The 20022-nt window shown below is 37.2% G+C and overlaps 1 protein-coding gene across 7 annotated transcripts in view; it reads right to left on the bottom strand.

The window, feature by feature from the left end:
- Spats2l (spermatogenesis associated serine rich 2 like) overlaps positions 1–20022 on the bottom strand; it is a 160910-nt gene that overhangs the window by 24835 nt on the left and 116053 nt on the right. For 6 of the 7 annotated variants that reach the window (XM_074071347.1, XM_074071348.1, XM_074071349.1 and 3 more), the window contains 2 exons: positions 11306–11512; positions 9895–10030 (listed from right to left, as the gene is read on the bottom strand). In XM_074071347.1, the coding sequence (XP_073927448.1) occupies positions 9895–10030; positions 11306–11512 (343 nt within the window). The remainder of the gene's footprint in view (positions 1–9894; positions 10031–11305; positions 11513–20022) is intronic. The other variant, XM_074071351.1, reaches the window with a different exon arrangement.

Below are 20022 nucleotides of genomic sequence, written 5' to 3'. Positions count from 1 at the left end.
GAAGAATCCATACCAGGAGCACAAAAGACCATAATATGCTGTGAGAGGAATAAATTCCCTAGGTCTCACTCCATCATTAAATGAATTTCAGCATATGCCTCTCAAATCAGGAGTAGGTAATCTGTGCTGAAGCCACTGGTTGTTGAACATGAGTAATGGGAACAGCATTGTAGAATGATGTTCTACAAGAAGGGTCAGAAATCCTGATGCACATCCAACCCAAGGGAGCTAGGCTTGTCCTCTACTGCTTCTGGCCTCCTGGCAGGCTTGAGTTCCTTGCTTCCCAGGTGAAAAGGGGATGGAGAGAATGTGCCTACCAGGCACCTGTAGTTGCACATGCCGCCACTACCTCAGTAACACTCTGCTCTAGTCAGTGGCTTTCAAAGTGGGGACATAAATAAAAAATTAAACTCTAAAGAGTAGATGTTCCTAATCTTCAGTATGTAGATTAATATTAATTAATATTAACTCACATGTATAATTAATAGACTTTCTGATTTGAGAGGCATATGCTGAAATTCATTTATTGACGGAGTGAGACCTAGGGAATTTATTCCTCTCACAGCATATTATGGTCTTTTGTGTTCCTGGTATGGATTCTTCTCTGTCCCTTCTGTACCTGGCAAATCTCTAGTCTTCCTTCAAGATCCACCTCAAATCTCTATGATGGCCGCTTTCCTAACAAGCCAGTCAGGGTTGAGTTCCTACCCTCTCCATCACCCACACAGCTCTATTACAGTATTTGCCACACTACATTACATAGCTTCTTTCCATCTATACCCACTAGACTTTGAGCTTTTTAAGGAACAAGATTTTTTCTTTATCCCTCAGTATTTCAAACAGTGTTTATTCAAGTGTGGTGCTTAGACCACTTCCACTCAGACTCATGGAACTCACTGAATGAAGATTCTGGGGTGCCACCCCATTCCCCACAGAACTAAAATTTCTGGGAAGGTTTGGAAGGATGCTCCTCATACACCCAGAAGTTTGTGAAGTACATTCACACATTCATCTACCTATTAAATGGATGGATGAAGAAAGGGGAAGTGAGAGGTCCAGACAGGCATACCAAAGACATAAAGGGGAAAGGAGAGCTGTGTTGGTGGCAACTGTGATATTCAGAATCAGCAATCCCTTTGCTTTACTTCTCTCTTTCTCAAGGAATGAACACTGAAACTGTGATGAAATATCCACATGTAATAGCTCATTAAGCATGCAGGGATTCACTACATGCTTAATGCATAAAAAGATGGAGAAGGATAACGTCTTTCCCCCTGTCTTGGTATAAAGGAAAAGAAACTTCCTACATTATACTTTGGAATGGAAGAGCGCCTGCCTTGATTGACCATCCAACATGAGCCTGGCTAGAGATTCTCTAGAATGATCTGATGAATGCATTATCAAAGTTAAAAAACCTTGGAAAATGTGACTTTTATTAGCATATGGCCTAAGAATCAAGAATTTGTAGCCATTGAAAGAATAATCCAGCATACATATAGGGAATTCTATTGACTTCATGTGCAGTCTTACTATATGATTTGTTGCTGACAAACTGTCCAAAATGACTCCTTAGTCACATTCTGCACCAGTTCAATAAGGAGAAATAGTTTCAAGACCCATTCTGAATTGCAGTCTAAAACAGCTCTCTTTTAAAGATTATAGTGTGTTTACTATTTATGCTAATACATAAGAGCAAACTCATCTTATTTTCCCAGCAAAAATGGATGACATTATAAAAATTTAAAAAGATCATACTCTAGTACTCTATGGTAACGTGTAGATAAAAAAATTTGCTTAATTTTTTCTTATATTTCCACTCTATGGTGAAAACTAACAACTGCTTTTCAGAGCATGTTATCTGGCTAATTGATTGATAGCCTTCATTTGCTAAAAAGATTCAGAACCCTTTTCAGATTCAGGGTGAAATTAGAAATCAACTTCTTATCCTCAGCTCTTTTTGTGGTCTATTACTCTGCAAAAAAAAAAAAAAAAAAAAACTGCAGTGAAAGCAAAGTGGACTTCCATGCTAAATGTGCAGCTGATATAATGCATGATGGCAATCCACACATGCAGCTCAGGAAGGCTCTTAATATGAGGTGCTATTTATGCTGGTTTCCAGGGACTGTACCTAAACTGAAAAGGCCAGTTCAGTACTTTTTGTATTTATCGGCCCACTTTTCTTTCATAACAACTGATTCATTCAGTTCTCGAAGTAGCCCTGGGGAAACAGAAAATGCAGAGAAAAACCTCAGGGAGGAAAGAGGATATGAAAGGAGAAGATTTCACCTCCAAAGAGTGGGCTACACCTATTTAGAATGATACATATTCACAAATGAAGCAAGATTTGAAATACACTGGGCCACAGGGACTTACCTTAGTCACAAAGTCACAGGAACCTTGAGTTTCTCCGTGTTATAAGGTATTTACCCTTTTCACAATTTCAGAATGGATCCTGGAACTTATTTCTGCTTATTGGACTTGTACAGAGTAAGGAAAAGGAGTCATTTGTGCAGTCTGTCAGCTAGACAGTAACAAAACCCATCCATATGGCTCTCTTAAGGCATAAATATATTTATTAGCCTCTTTTACTATAGTCTTTTCATATCCTTTGCAAGTATGTGCTCACTCCCTTGCTGTGCTCTTTTAATATTCTCATATAATATGAAATATGGGGTTGAGGAGGAACAAATTTCCTTAATTTCTTTTGTGTAGTACTTTGTACAAGCCACAAACAGGTGGGTACTTAGAAAAAACATTTGATAAGAAAGGAATTAGTTAAAATGTCTTGTATGCACAGATTTTGATCAATGGTAAGATGGCATTCATTTCCAGATCAGAAGGACATAGAAACCTTTTATTAAGTTTCTTTAAAAACATGAAGAACACAATCCAAACTCCTGATTTCATTAATAAACAAAATAACCAAAACCCTATAACCTAAAGTCTTAATTTTTGTTTTCATTGCATGTTTAGTCTAAGAGCTGGTAAAATCTAGTAATTGTTTAACACATTCCTGACAATTAAACGGGACTGAAGACCTTGTAAAATCACTATGGAACAATGCCAAGTGGGTGAAATGGCTCTTCACGTGGGCTCTCCTATGAGTAATCCCATTAAGTACATGACTTGTTGAATGGCACAGACTTTATAACTGTAGAACTGCACTACTCTAGATACTCTTGACTCCAGGCTGTACAGTAGAAATGCTTACTATTTTGACCATGTTGGCTTTACAATAGGAATTTCTATTCATTCCCCACACTTAGGTCAATGTCCTTCGAATTTGACTAAACTCAAAAGCCAAACCCACTTGTCACAGCATCTGTTTTGTTACACAGATCTGATTCTAGAACCTGTTTCACTTAATATGTGTCTTCCCTACATTTTGCTATTAAAGTATATGTAGCCCCATAAATCTAATGATTCTCCTAATTAAGACAGGGAAATGAAATGGTCAAGTATTTATCTAACCACCACTACACCATAAGCTATGCAAAAAGACCTTCTGTTTCATTCAGTTTAAACAGCACCAGGTCTGACACCTAAGTTTGTCACTGGCATTAGAGAAGCTGGACATATGCCATGTATGCCCAGGAACACCAAGTAATATTGCTGCCTGGCTGAAGCCAAAGAATAATAACCCCAAACAGACACTCAATGGAACAATTCCCCATGGTATTTATCTTTACATGCCTCAGATCTTTGTCTTAATCCTGGTCCCCACTGTGATATTTGGTTTTATTGCAAAATGAGAAAAAGACTCAGGTAGAGACAGAATGGCTAATGAAAGTGATTGCCTGTCATTAGCTACAACCTTCAGTTCTTAATCTTTCCATTTTCTTCTAAGGACTGAGTTGAATTCTATAATGAAAAACAGACAAAAAAGAAAAGGCCTCAATTTTCTACACTACAGTATAATTGTTTTTCTGATCTCAAGGAGGCAAAAATGTAATTTGACCTTTAAATGGTATAGCTAGGAGGTTTATGTTTCAGGCAGTATGGAAAAAATATTTCCTATTGCACTGATTGAAAAGAGAGGACATTATGTTATGTGTTTTGAGTACGTAAGTGACTGACAAAGAAACTCTTCCTCACATATTGCCCATGGTGTCTCTGAAGGGCAGCTGATGGGGCAGATAGATGCTCAGGGTATGGTAAAAGGGGGAGTCTTTCCTTTCTTAAAGAAGTTACAGCAATCTCAGCACTATTGACATCTTGAGCCAGAATTCTTTGTTCTAAGAACATGAGAAGGAAAGAGGGTGGTGTGGGAGAGAGGCTGTCGTGTGCATTCTAGGCTAATGGTTAGCAGCATTCCTGGTCTCTACCTCCTAAAAGCCAATAGTGCTCCCTCTGCAGTTGTGACAATTAAAATATTGCCAGATCACTGTCTCCTGAGTTGAAGGTAGGGGCAAATTCACCCTATTGACAGCCACCCTATTGAGATCCATTGTTCTAGCCTGAGCCTTATTACTCCCTTTGCAGAATTCTCAATTGGTCTTCCTCCCTATCCCTCCCCCCACCCCTTTTTTTTGAGATGGGTCATGTTATGTAGCTCAGGCTGGCCTCAAACTGATGAGGTTCTGCCTTAGCCTTCTGAGTGCTGGAATTACAGACATATGTCACCATACCGGCAACCAGTGGTTTTCAACCATAGATACACAACAGAGTCACCAACACTTTTTTTTTTCTTGGATTACTTACTCCTAGAACCATGGGAATCAGTATCTCTGGGGTTAGCACCTCAGCAAGGGATGACTATAAGTTCTGAGTTTTAAGTTATAGTTTACATACATATACTTTGGTATGGAGAGAACCAAATATTAATTTACAGGTATCATCTGTCAGTCAGTGTTAAGTTTTATTCACAAAGAACAAATAACCCAAACAGCAAAGAAAAACTAGGCTGTTAGCACTACCAGGTACCACATAAAAGCAGCTAAACACCTGGAGAACATGTGTGTGTTAGGGTATGTGTGTGGGGGCGTGTTATCTTTGTTACCCTCTCAAATCCCCAGTCCCTTCTGGGAAAATGAGGTCATAGGGTCAGTTAGCCCTGTGTAACTGTGTCCTGGTTGAATTTCATATTTTAGTGACTTAATGGTTTTCTTCAATGACTATTGAACAAGTATTCTTTACATGATAAGACAAGAATTCTGCTGCATGATAGTGAGGAAAGATGGCTATGTCTGAATTTAAACAAAAGTGTCTTCAAGGAGATATTTTCCAGTTATTTTATACTATTTGGGCATCCAAGCAGCAGCAAGCTGGGAATATGGGAACGACTGTCACCTAGGTTATTCTGAAACACAACAGCCCCATTGGTAACTTCCTACTTGGGAGAACTTCTCAAGATCACATTCCAAAAAAAAAAAAAAAAAGGATGTAATACTTAAAATGTCACAGGGATATTTGTCTGTGTGTGGGGCCAACCTGTTGACACTCTGATAATGTATGATGGCTTTGCTTGGCTATCAACAGGGCTCCAGTGGCAGATGAAAGGGATTTGAGGGATGCTAGAAGAAGATAAACTTTTCTCAAAATAGCTATTTCTTCAGCCTGAAATTCTCACATTAGAGTTATTCTTTTGGATGAGGAATAGAGTATCAACAAAGCATTTGTTAACATGCAAAGGTATCACTTTCAGAGGAAAGAGACACCATCATCAAAAGGATGAGGTCATGAGTTACATAAGTCCAGTGAGTTTAAATGGTTAAAAAGAAGAAAAGAAAAGGGATATGGGGACACCATTACAAATTCCTGTCTTGAGTGAGATGTATGTCACAGTGAGAAGCCCTGGTCAGTAGAGGCAGCAGTAGGTTCACCCCATTTCTGATGAAAAGCTGGAAAAGATATGAGGGAGGAAAAGATGGGGGAAAACATGGCAGAGGTAGGGGAAGTGGGCAAGGGCAGAGGGTTGGGGACTGGGGATGGGGGGACTGAAACTCTTAACCTATTTTCAAATTCTACCTGGGTTAGATCTGACACCACTTCAAGAGAAATGAACAAGGTTAGGCCTCTCCCTACAAAATGTGTTTTAAATGATTTCCCTTTTTATTTGAAAGCAAAGCAGCTTAAAAAGATTGCCCCCTTCATCTCCCATTCTCTGCATTACCCCACCCCTAGTACATACGCTACCCTGCTGGCTCATGACCAGGTTCTATTTTCCTTAAGAGTGCTCTAATTAGGTGTTAAATTGACAATAGCACCTAATGGAATTTTTACAGCTTTCCCAGCATATGGTAGAAGTATCAAGTACTATTATCCTTCCTCAATGTTTTTCAAATGTAATGTTTTATCGCTCATTTTAAGCCTTCACAATCAGCTTGGACATACATACACCAATTTGTGATGAGAAGCTAGACTACTTTGCACATAAAGCAATTAACTCTGTCAGCTATGATTCCAAAGGATGAATATTTTCCAGTTGTGGTAGGAAGGCAATCATACAGAAAAGAAACCAGCTGTTTCATGTTAGTTCCTGATGTGACTTTTCATGCTTGTGTTGCCAAATTTATTTTCTGTGCAGACATACTGTGAGAGTGTTGTGTCATCTTTGTTATCCTCTCGAATCCCCAGTCTCTTCTGGAAAACTGAAATGCTCTGGGTTATGGTCAGTTAGCCCTGTGTCCTGGTTAAATACGAACTTGAGTTTCACATGTTAGCTACTTAACAGTTTCCTTCAATAACTATACTAAAGAAGTATTCCTCACAGGCCAATTGGGAAGGATAGGCAATCAGCTTATTTTGTTTTGGTGTGTGCTCACTGGGTATTGAGGATGCGCACACAACTGCTTTCTCCTGGCTTTTTGAGATCATCATTTAGTCAAGCAGAGCTTGTCCTTAACCTGGCACTCTGGTAGCAAAGTGAATGTTTCATCTTATTTCACCTGAGTGTTTCCATTAATTTCTAAATGACATACAATGCCTATTGAGTTATTTGGGGGGCTAGAAGAATTGGGTGCCCCAAAGTAAGGAGAAAAGAGGAGCTGGAAATGGAACGCATATTCCCGTGTTGCTGTGGACCTCATGAATAAACCTGTCTTAGAACTAGCAGTCTTTTGGAAATCCAGAGGACTTAGCCCATGCCTTCCAAATCTAGTTGTTCCTGTGATGTGATCCTGAGGTTATAATTGAATTTAAACTGTGCTACTACATTTATAGCAGTTTCTAATGCCTGATCTAATGGGCAATTTCATCATCAACAGGAAAGTTTCTTTTCAAAAAACTTCTAAGCTGCCTCCTTCAATTCTGCAATCTGGGATTTTTCAAGAGCATTCTAATTTCTAAAATTTATCCTTTCCTCCCCCTTTGGAAACAAGAAGGAGACTCTGTCCATGTATGTCACCACATTGGCTGGGTGGGAGGCTTATTTGGAGCAGAGGCGAAGGTTTTCATTTAGCAGAAATGCATGGAAATGGTTGATTTTTAAGAGTTCTTTGATTTTATTTTTCAGCTAACACACAATTATTGTGGGATCTTTTTTATGTATTAAGGGTTAGATCAGAAAATGAGTGCGACTGTGTGTAGAGAATGGTTGGTCTAAGTGTTTTCTCCTTCAGTTTGGAGGAAAAGTGCCCTTTTGTTACATAGGTGACTTTTAAGCAGCAGCGCTGCCTGACAGAGCTCATTCAGAAGTGATCCTCCCCATCAGTATATAGTACAATAGGAACCTGGAGCAGAGAAAGCACAACTTTCTTGGATGCTGGCTTTCCTGGCCCCATGCTTTTGGCACTTGAGTAAAACGCTCAAAGAATCTGTTGTAAATCTCAAGATGTCTAATGACCCATGTGCTGTTCATTTTACTAAGAAGTAGAATGAAATAAAATTAAAAGTACTTAGAGCAGTTGGAAGAGAAAGAGGTAATTTGAGGTCATTGCTATGCTTGGTCAGCTAGTATGTGAATCACTCAGATGGAAGGTTATCTCTTGGGTCCTCAAAGGAAGGGCTTACTCTAAAATGCCACACAAAAGGATAGACAAAAGTGTTCTTCTCAAACCACTATCAAATGCCCCCAGACAGGATCTGGCAAACTGTGACCCCACAAGCCAACTTGGCCCACTACTTTCCTGCATTATCTGACAGCTCTCAGCCACTGAGCAGTTGCACAGACGGTAAACCCATGACACTTCAGCTGTATACTAGTTGTCCTTTAGAGATAAACTCTGCTGACCCTGGCTCTAGAGAACAGACCTGGAAGTCCTAGTACTACTTATAAGTAATAGGGCAACTTACTTCAGCATAGGCTGGAAAAGTCACATAACTATAAAATTAATAGTAATAATGAGCCTTCATTAGTATAGCATCTTTACTTTCTCTAAGTCTTCAAACACGCTCTTGGAGTTGTTCTGCACAACTAAACTGTAATCTGGTCATGAGGGAGAGTTCCAGTGAGATCCAGATGCTGTCAGTGAGTGGGGCCTGTAAGAGTCTGAACGATGACTGAAGGAGATGGGTTTTCTTGAGGAAGTCACCCTTAGGATCTTATTTATATGTAGCAGATGGTTTAAAATTTGTGAAACTTAGAATAAATTAGCATGAAGCTTAATTCTTGGTTGTACACAACTCTGCAGTTTCTGCTGAAAGACACATCAGTGTCAAAGCAAGGACTCGGAAAAGGAAAAATGTGAAGATGTGACCAAATTCTAATTTCATCGGAGGCCAATGAGACATAGGGAATGTGTTACACGAGTCTTCTCTCTTTTAGTGTGATAACCTTGTTTTTTCTCTGGGGAACCATGGCTCTTCAACTACCGGTTCATGGGGTTGACGTGGGGGGATTCACCTCACTACCAACTCTAGCCTGGCTTTGGGAAGACTGTTCCTCTTGACACAGTAAGTGGCTTAGAGATAAATATGTTGCCCAACACAGCCAATGGGAATTAGCCTTTGGATTTTTTTCTGGAACTACTAGAAATAAATCCTCTCAGATCTCAGGGTCTGAGTCTGGAGCTGGCAGTGGGGTTATCTTTACTGTCATTGTGGGAATCACTGAGAGAGCAAAGGAGAGAGAGTAAGGGAAGGAGGGAGGGAGAGGGAGAGGGGGAGAAGGTGATGGAGGGGAGGGGAGAGAGAGAGAGACAGAGAGAGAGAGAGAGAGAGAGAGATAGAGAGAGAGAGAGAGAGACTGAGTCCTGATGATACTATTTGGGTTCAGAACCAAATTTGCCTGAAGGAAGAATCTTCTAGTATTTTCATGTACATCAGCCAATCAATTCTCTTACATCTTTAACTATTGTGACTTGGATTTCTCTCCCTTGAAATTTAAAGAGAACTAACTAGTATGCTGAAAATCTTTTTTTCTGATAGTAAAAACCTATACTAACTAATATTTCATTCCACCTGTGGACATGAACAAATGTATAGGGCTCCCAGAAAAGTCTTCCATTAAAATCAGCTACAGGGAAAGCAGAGCCAAAACCACATTAGTACCTAACTTCTTCATTCTAATCATAAAAATATTCAATAAGGATTCCAAGCTTACACAAGATGTTTCTTTTCATTAAAGGAATTTTCCTTTTTTCTAAATAAGGATAATGCTGTAATATTTTATTTTCTTGGTAGCATTCATGCTTTTAGCCTTCCAGGGATTTGTCAGTAATACCATTTTTGAGGTTTTCTTCTTTGTTGAGATTTTATTCTATATCCTCATACACATTTGGACCAGTTTTAAACTCCAGTGAATTATGTCTTTCAGGTTTATTCTTATTCAAACACTTTCTCTTCTTTTTTATTCCCAAGATATATGCTTCTGCCTGCAGAGCTTTAAAATAATCTGCTAAGAGTGTTGTTCTGTGATGTTTATGTATTAAACAATGTTTTCCATCTGATGCTTTTACAAACTATAGGAACAGTTCGAGCACCATGAATTTATAGTTCCTTGGTTGAATTACTCACCAGTTGTGTAATTCAGCAAAGGCTGCTTTAATCTTCTTCACAGAACTATCCACTTCTTCCTTAATCATGACACGATATCTAGTTAGAGAAACAGTGCAGCGTTGCAGATCCTTGACTGATTTCTCAATATTTGGGCCTAAAATTGATTTCCAGGAAAAAAAAATTGTTAACTTGAGCACTTTTATCCTTTCTGAGCTAAACAACAAAACAAAGCAACAGACCCACCCAAAATAGATTTATCTTTGGTTTTTAATGGAAAAACAAAAAGTTTTGTCAAGAGTGGGTGGTTCCTTCTGTTCCTGAGACTATGATTTCACCAGTGGGGTCTCCAGCTGAGCCACTTGGGGTACACCCAACTCATTTGCTCTTTAGAAGGAGGCTCTGATCATTACACCCTATCATATAAAGTGCAGTGTCTTAGAATCTAAAGACCATTTGTGTTGCTGGCACTCTCTGTAAATACCACTGTGTGTGTGGTTAAAAGCCAGCAGGGCTTTTGGAAGAGGAAAATGACACTGGAATTGAGAGAGGTACAAATGAGCTAGAAAGAGGATGGAGCAGCAGTGCCAGGTACACTGGCTCCTGCCTACCAGTTCCTGAGCCAGCCCTGTAATTATAGCAGCAGCATTTAAAGCACCTCTTTGGGTGTCCATCTCGCCTGATTTCCTGAAACTGTCACCAGGGTCCACACAGTGCATGTCAAATACAAAGACTGCACTTGTCCCAACAAGAGCAATGTTTCTTAGAAGAAATTTTCCTCAAGAAAATGGAGACAGTATATCAAGCCAAAGTCAAAGCAGATACAACTGAGACTAAATGAAAACACTATTATTTAATCTTGGAATCAGAAAGGAAGTGATTTAGTCACTTTAATTTCTAAGGCTAGTTACTAGTCACATATATCAAAGCTCACAAAATAAAAAGCCAGTGTGTCAAATAGAAAACCCTCTTTTGGTATTAAATTATCTGGAAGTTCACACAGGTCTGAATTTATATGGGGAAGATTGTCTCTGAATAAGACGTGCCAGGCTCTAGACTCATCTTTGTGCCAGGCAAGTCAAGAACTTGGCTACCTGGGAAACCTTAGTCCCTTTGTAAAAGATTGCTTGTATTAACATTTGCACTGTAAGTGATTAGGGTGGAAGGTATCTTTGGTGCTTATTTATCCATGCCTACAGAATGGCCACAGAGGGGCAGAGGAAGGGGATGTAACTCCACCTAAACACTCAAGACCTTTGACTAACATAGAAGAAATCATGCCTGCCTTTGAATTTATGTGGGTCACAGAAATAAATGGAATTTCATGTGCATCTCTCTTCATTAAGCAGCATCTTTTGGAAAGTTCTGCCATTCTGGCACTTTTCTGTGTGCAATATATGTTGAATCATTTGTGTAAAAGAAATCACTTTACCTCTTTTCTTTGCCAACTCATCTGGCTTTATTTCAAGATGAGCTGCAGGGGCATTAGACTTAACAGGAGATGTTTTTGCCTTAGGCTTGCTTGGGTTACAAGGCTGCTCAGCCGACCACTGTAGGCCATCTGATCTCTCTGCTATTCCATGTATAGGTTTGGGGTTCCCATCTAAGGACAGTTTCTGTTGCAGTAGTCTGTTGCCTTCTGTAAGAGAACACCAAATAATGACTGTGAAGTGATAAACTCGAAACACTGATGATAAAGTGATGGGAGATGCTGAGATTTCTATTTTGTTTACATGTCGGTAAGAATGCCTTTCACTGCAAAACAGTCAAGGAACTGTTTAAACAGAACCCTAAGATTAGAGGTTACACAAGGAAGAGCCTTGTGTTTAGAGTCAGAAGCCCTTGCAGAGCAACCCCAGGAAAAGCCATTTAGTATCTCTGAACCTTAGATTCCTTGCTTGTAATTATGCAGCAAGGTTACTAAGATGCTTACAGTAGATGAGGTGACTTTCCTTTTTTCCTCCCTATTCCAGTAAAGGCTTAGGCATCTTTAAGTATGATTTCATATTGAAGCTATAAAAATGTAGCCCTCCTATCTCCAAGTGCTACATTAATGCCTTCTGGTATTTTATTCTGAATTAATGAAGGCAGAAGAGTGACTGGAGATAGGGCAAGAATGAAGTGACAACAGGTACTATAATCATTTCATCTAATTTATAGAGGGATTAAACCAGAAAAGATCATCATAATACCTCAACTATACTTAAGATCCAGGGAGTGAGATTCTCTCTAGAGCTTTAATAGATGTAGCAATAAATTACAGCACATTGCTTCTGGCATCATTTAAAGTTAGGTTCCAATGTAGTTATTGCTAGAGTGAATTAAATAGCATCTAAGGATCTTAAAAGGAAATGGATCACCCTTAGTATCTTACTGCCAGAGAGCTTTGGGTGTGAAAAAAGGGAGGCTAGTGTGCTTCTGAAAGCCAGGTTCTTGAAGAAAGCTGGGTTTAGTGAAAATAATGAAGTTTGGGTCTGGAAGTCCCAAGTTTTGAGCTTCCATCTGTTCTGGATAACCTTATAGAAGTGTCTTCACTTCTCTGGCACACTGTAGTTCACACTCACATGAAGCATGGTCCATCTCTTTGAAGCCCAGCTGCATTTTCAGATCGTTACCCCACCCTGCTTCTCTCTGTTCCCATGGTGCTCCTTAAAAACTTCACATAACATTTTAACACAAGGCTTCTGTTTGCCTCTCAGCATTGCCATGCAGAGGCTATGACCTTCTAGAGGGAAGACGCTGACTGAGATTCATTTTTGAAGCCTCGGTACTTGTGTTTGTCTCAATAGCTTTTTGTAGAATTGTGGCTGAAGCACACTTAAAATGATTTCACAGAGAAAAAGTAAGAAACAAAGAATACCTTTCCTGGCACTCTCACAAACATTACAGCGACTACACTAGGGGAAAATGTAAAAGTATATGATCTGAGTCCTAGTCAATTTGATTTCAGACATTGTCTCATTTATGATAAATATAACTTGACTCTAGTTGAAACTATCATTCATAACTTTTATGTCAAGGAAGCATACACTTTTTATTGCTGAATGATGAAAATTCTATGTAAAGGGACATTATAATACACAATAAAATGTTCAGCAAAGGTAGTGAACAAATAAATATTGAAGACAGCATTTCTTGTAGTAATAAACCAGATTTAAATCAAGTATGCAATTATCTTTAGTTATATTAAAGTGGAACTTCACTGTAGGCCAGCGGTCCTTGGAACTTCAGAGTGAAATGAATCTTCCTCGTACTTTTCACACATGCAAGTTCCCAAAGACCACCTCCAGAGATTCTGATTCAGCAGTGGGCTGGCATCCTGCTTCCCAGGTGATTCTGTTGGAGTGGTGATGGGTAACACCATCACCTGATGATGCGTCTATAAATATTTGTGTTAAAACAATGACCAAGTCCAAGCTGATTCCAACTCATTCCCTTTCTAAATCACAATCGAGATTGTCTTGATGACTTATAAATCAAGAATCTAAAACAGCAATTTGTGCATAGTTTAGTAAATTAGTCATATTCTTGAAAATAAGGGGACTTACAGCCTAATGGAAATAATGACCTTAGATAGAAGAACAAAAATTATTCTGTTAAGAGGCAAATGAATTTTAAACAGAAGACAAGCATGCAAATGAGCATGGGCTCATTAACCTAAGCTAAAAATATTTTGTTTGTGTATCAAAGAACTGACATGTGTGCTGCTGGTTCAGTTCATCATTCATCCAACAAATAGTTACTGAAAAATTTGAGTAGCAGTATTTTTTTTTTAGGGTTCTGAAGAGCTAGTCTTATTTGTGGTAGGGTTATTGAACACTGGGAAGATTAAAATTCTTAAACACTGCGTGGATATGTTTGTACACTGGATGTTCAGGTCTGTCTTTAAAGACAGTAAAGCTCTGGGAATCTTTCAGATAAAAGCTGGTGGAGTTATGCAGCTATAACAGAACGATGTTCATCCTGACCACAAATCCTGAATTTCTAGCAATAGAATGATGGGAATTCTTCCCTGGATACAGTGATTTTCCTCTAGCATCAGAAGTACCATCCATTCTCTGTCTAGCTGGAGTCTACCTGTAAACTTCACCAAACTGTAACTGAATGGGGGTTGATTTACACAAGCCTGCACTGGCTAATAAGGCAGTTACTACCCACATATGGCTATTGAATATTTGAAATATGGCTTGTCTAAATTGAGATGTTCTTAATTTAGTGTGAATCATACACAAAAATTAGAAGGCTTAGTACAGAAGAAAGAATTTAAAACGTTTCTTTAATAATTTTAAAAACATTGGAACTGGGAGTGTAGTTCAGTGGTAGAGTACTTGCCTAGCATATTCAAGGCCCTGGGTTCAATCCACAGTATTACGTTAAGATAAATAAAAACACTGATTACATGTTGAAATGATAATATTTTAGATACATAAAATTAGATAAAATTTGTCAATTAAATTCACCTATTTCTTTTTCTGGAAGTACTGGGGGGTTGAACTCGGGGTTTCCTGTTTGTTAGGCAGGCACTCTACTGCCTGAGCCATGACTTCATCAATTTAGCTCTAGTTAGTTATTTTTATTTCGGCACTGGGGCTTGAACTCAGGGCCTCACGTTGCTAGGCAGGTGCTCTTACCGCTGAGCTGCCAGCCAAACAAGTTGCAGTGACATATCTACAGGGAAATATTTTTGAATTACATTTTTTTTAGTGTGTCTGGGTTTGAACTTAGGGTTTCACACTTGCAAAGTAGGTGTTCTGCTGCTTTAGTCACACCTTCAGTTCTGCTCTATTTATTTTTGAGAAAGGGTCTTGCTTTTTGCTGGCTATGGACTATGACTATGGCCCTCCTATTTGTTTCCCACTGTAGCTGGGGATGACAGGCATGTGCCACTACACCTAGCTTTTTCTGGTGCGATGGGTCTCTCAGATTTTTTGCCTGCACTGGGCTGGAACCATGATCCTCCTGATCTCCACCTTCCGAGCAGCTAGAATTATAGTCATGAACCTACCAGTGCATGGCTAACTCACCTATTTCCTTGTACATTTATTATGATTTTTTTGGCAGTACTGGGGTTTGAACTCAGGGCCTCACACTTGCTAGGCAGGTGCTCTACCACATGAACCACTCCCCCTGTATATTTCTTTTTACATTTTTAATGTTGTTACTAAAAAATAGAAAATTATACATGTAACTTGCATCATATTTCTGTTGGCTAGCACAAATCTAAATCATAAGAGGCATGAAATGGATGGTCTACAATGTGTAATAACTAATTTATATTCTAGAATGAAACTATTTAAATCATGCCTTGGCTGGGATTACAGCTGTGTGCTACCACATTTGCCTCAGATTTCTTGAGATCTTTTGATTTTTTTACATGCATACAGTGACATCTGTAATGAAGTTTAATTTCTTCCTTTCCAATTTCCTTTATTTATTAGATTGGCTAAGAATCCCAGTACACAAATGTAAAATAAGCACCCTTGCATTGTTCTTTTTATGGGGGTGGGGCAGTGCTGGAGTTTGAACTCAGGGCTTTGTGCTTACTAGGCAGGTGCTCTACCATTTGAGCCACACCTCCAGCCCAGCATTGTTCTTGATCTTAGGAAAACTGCATTCAACATTTCTTCATTAGGTATGATACCAGATGTAGAGTTTTTCATGTTTGCCAAATTCAAGAAGTTTTCTTGTATTCCTATTTTGCTGAGAGTTTTTATTTTGTCAAGTGATTTTTAAATTTCATTTACTGAAATGACAATTTTTCTCCTTTATTTTATTAATTAGTAAATTACTTTGGTTTTTCAAATGTTACACCAGCATTGCATCCTTGGGATAAAACACACTCAGTCATGGTGTGTTATATTTTTTATATATTGCTTACTTAATTTTCTAGCACCTGGTTGAGGAACTTTTGGTTCTTTATTCATGAACAACACTGTTCTAATAATGACTGTCAGGTTCGAGAAAGGGTTATGTTGACCTTATAAAGTTGAGATGTGTTCTATTTTCTAAAATGCTAAGATTGCTATTACATTGCATTCTTAAGTATTTGTTAGAATTCACAAATAACCCATCTGTACCTGGAGATTTTAATTATAAATTTCCTTGCTAGGTATAGGGCTTTTTTTCTTGTTTGTGTTTTTGTAAGGTTTTTTTTTTCCTAAGGATTTTTTCTATTTAATCTAAATTGTTGGATTTATTGGAATAAAACTGTTCATTATATCCTCTTATAAGCTTTTAAATGAATAAAGGGCCAAGGCTGATTTGGTTCCTGATATTAGACATTGGCTTATTATATTTTCATTATGATTCAATACAAAGTATCTTCTAGTATCCCTTGTGAATTTTTTCTTTGAATCAATGGATGATTTAGAAAGTTGATAATTTCTAAGTATCTCATTGCTATTATTAATGTAATTTGATTGTAGTCAGAAGCCATACTCTAAAGATTTCGGTATAGTTAAATTTGTTGAAACTTACTTTATGGTATAACTGCTTATCAATTTTGAATAAAAATGGCAGGTGTTCTTGAAGTTGTTGGGTGTACAAGCCTATAAATGTTAACTAAATCAAGTTTGTTGACAGTAGTATTGACAAAGTCTTCTTCTTACTAATGCTTAATCTTCTCATTTTATTACTAAGAAAATGGCATTAAAATCTATAACCATTGTGGGTTTTTCTTTCTTTAGTTCTATCAATTGATGCTTCACAGATTTTGAAGCTCTTTTATTGGGTGCATATAAATTTAGAACTGTCATCTCTTTTTGATAAATTTATTTATTTATTATTATGAAATGATGACTCTGGCAGTATTTCTTGTATTGAAATCTTTGGTGTTAACAGAGATACACCAATTTTATTATATTTAACTGTTTGGACAGTATATGCTTCTTACACTTTAACTTTTGGCTCTCTATCTTTATATTTAAAAAGTATCTCTTAGAATAATCATTTATAGTTGGGTATTGCTTTTTTAATCCAGTCTGTCAATCTCTGCTTTTTAATTAGAATATTTAGTTCACTTATATTTAATGTAACTATTGGTTTACTAGATTATATCTACTATTTTGAGTTTACCTTAGTCTAATTTTTTTTAATTTGCAGGCACTCCTAAGGATTGCAAGATTATATCATTAGTTTATCACAGGTTTTTTTTTTATTATTCATTTATGTACATGCGCATACATTGTTTGGGTCATTTCTCCTCCCTCTCTTCCTCCCCCACCATATGGTCCTTTCAGTCATCATTGTGATACCTCATCTGTAAGACAAAGGACGATACAGTAGTATAATTTTACTTTCACACTCCTGTCTATTGTTCACTTATGGCCATATATTTTATTTTTAAATTGTTATAAATCCCAGTCAAGTATCTTTTTAAAAAACTAAGGAAAGAAAAAACCCTTATCTTTTAATCCACATATTTACCATTTTCATTTCTTCCAGCAATTTCTTCCAAATTTTCACTTAATTTACTTTTACTCTAGAAAACATACTTTCACTTGTTTTGTGGTACAAGTCTGTCAGTGATTAATTCTTTCAGCTTTTATTTGAACATATCTTTGTTCTGCCTTCATTTCTGAAGGATATTTTCTCTAGAAATCCAGTTCTGCAATGGTGATTGCATTATTTTATAGATTTCATTTTATTGTGTTCCAGTCTATATTGTTTCTGATAAGAAGTCAACCTTTATTCTTATTGTTGTTCACATTTGCAATCTCTCTGTCTCTTTCTGTGTCTCTGTCTCTCTCTCTCTGGCTGGGTTTTAAGATTTTTTTTTCTCATTTTTGACTTTCAGTGGTTTGACTCTGGTATGTTTTTGATTTTTTCCTCCTTGGATTTTGCTGAGTTTCTTTTACCTATTCTAGAAATTCATGCCCTCTGTTCCTTTTCTTCATTATTGTGGACTTCTAAATTTAAAAATTCCTTTACTGTAATTTGATGGGGTTTGTGATGAGGAAGATACAAATTACATTCCTTTTTTTTCCTTGAAAAGTTTTTATTTTTTAGTCAAGTTGTCCCCACTTAGACTCAGCTGGAGCATGTGCAACTCTCATCTAACCCCTGCCAACACTGAGAACTATCCGTTTCTAGTTACTCAATCTTGGTATCAATATACATACTTTACTTGTCCTTGATTTATTTTACATAGTGAAACATGAACTGTCCTGGTTGTTTTTGTCAACAGCAGCAAAGAAAACAAGTCCTCCTCTTGGGAGAAATACATGGACTTGGATTTGAATATTTTTCACAATTATGAATAGCCAATATAGGTATTCAAATTTGAAAATTACTGAAAACTCATTTTTTCTTTAGTTTTAGTGAAAGCTTGATGCACTTACGAGTAGACTGAAGTAAGAATACATAATATTTAAATCTAACTTTAAGAAACATATTAAAATAGAATAGTTCTAAATAATTAGTTTAACTCATTAAGATAGTTTCGTGGTCTCCTATACACAGGTAATTTCAAAAGACATCATCTGATCATGACTAAGTATTGTCAAATAGTTCTATCTGGAAAAACTAATCAAGAAACAAAGCGTAACTTTGTTGTTATAGTTAGGTCTAAAATTCCTAGTGTATATGTTACAATCATATTGCCATTCTCTTAAATGTACTTAAGTGAAATACAATGGAGTTTATGGTACTAGACAATAATATAATCAATAGTTCTTTGGTAATCAATCTTAGTGTTCATATATATTTACAAGAGAAAAATGCAAGTGGAGATTAAGCTCTAAAAAAAGATCCATCTTCCTATTATCAGTTTTACAAATAAAAGTAATCAGATTAATATGACCTTTCTGGACAGCAATATATTATGAATCTAAAAAAAATATTCAGGCTGAAGGTATAGCTCAGTGGTGAATTGCTTTGCGCCTGGGTTCAATTCCCAGCACTTGATGATGATGCTATCCTTTAGAGTCAATAATTTTATTCTAGGAACATATGTCAAGGAAATATCATAGTTGTTCATATATATTTATTTACAAAAATGTTCACTATATCATCATTTATAAAAGCAAACAAACTGAAATAATCCACATAGATAATAGTTTGGGAATAGCTGAAAGAAATATGGAAAATTCATAAGAGTACAATGCAGCCATTAAAACCATGTTCTAAAAGAACATTTAATGAAATGAGGTAAGGTTCACACTGTCATAACAAATGAAAAGTTGAATATAAACATTCACATGTATTTTTGTAAAAAACTGATATATTTATGAATTAAAATAATTCTGAAATAAAATTTAGCTGGTTGTTTCTGTGAGGTTGGACTTTTTTCTTAAGCTTTATTAGCTTTTTCAAATGTCCTCAATTAGGATAGAATAGTTTTAAATGTAGAAGCAGAAACTCCATAATTATCTGTAAAAAGCAACATATATAAACTTAAAATGAGGCTAGAGCTGGACATGGGGGCCAGAATATGCTAAGCCTATAAGGCAGGGTAGGACTTCTGCTTTTTATTGCAAGAGGTCAGTTTTGTGTTTTGAAGAGATTACAGGATACAGAATACTTTGTAGGAAAAAAAGAATACATGGAGGAGATTAATGAGTGCACTATAGCAATAAAGGCGAGAGAAGGTGGTGTTTCTTGGCAGTGAGGTACAGGCAGAGAAAGAGAAATGGATAGATGTCAGGAATAATGGAAACAAAAATCAATAGGACTTGGTGGAGGTGGATTGGAAATGGGGGCCTCGATTTCTGGCTTGCACAATTGGATAGAAGGTGCACTAAGATCATGAACACAGAAAGAGAGCCATGACTGGAAGGGAGAGATCATGAGTTAGTTTTGAGCATGTGTTGAAGTGCTTTGAAATATCAAAGTGAAAATGTCAAGTTTACGAATATGAAGTTCAGAAGATGAGTTTGTGAGCAGTGTGACATAATTAGTTAGGGTATAGTTCAAATGATCTAAGGAGAGAGCATAGCTTTATATAATGAAGGACTTGGGACCAACTATGCCTTGAGGCGCTTCAGCAATACAACAGTCAAGTAAAGAAGAATGATCCTCAAAGGAAACAGAAAAAGCAATAAAGACAGTGAGGAAATGAGGAGATTGTCATGTTCTACAAACCAAAGGGAGAAGTAGAGTGGTAAGTGATAGAAGGATCAACAATATTGAATACTGCTGAAAGGAAGCCAT

The sequence above is a fragment of the Castor canadensis genome, chromosome 4, assembly GCF_047511655.1.
Source record: "Castor canadensis chromosome 4, mCasCan1.hap1v2, whole genome shotgun sequence".
NCBI lineage: Eukaryota > Metazoa > Chordata > Mammalia > Rodentia > Castoridae > Castor > Castor canadensis.
This window is presented reverse-complemented; position numbering and strand designations above follow the sequence as displayed.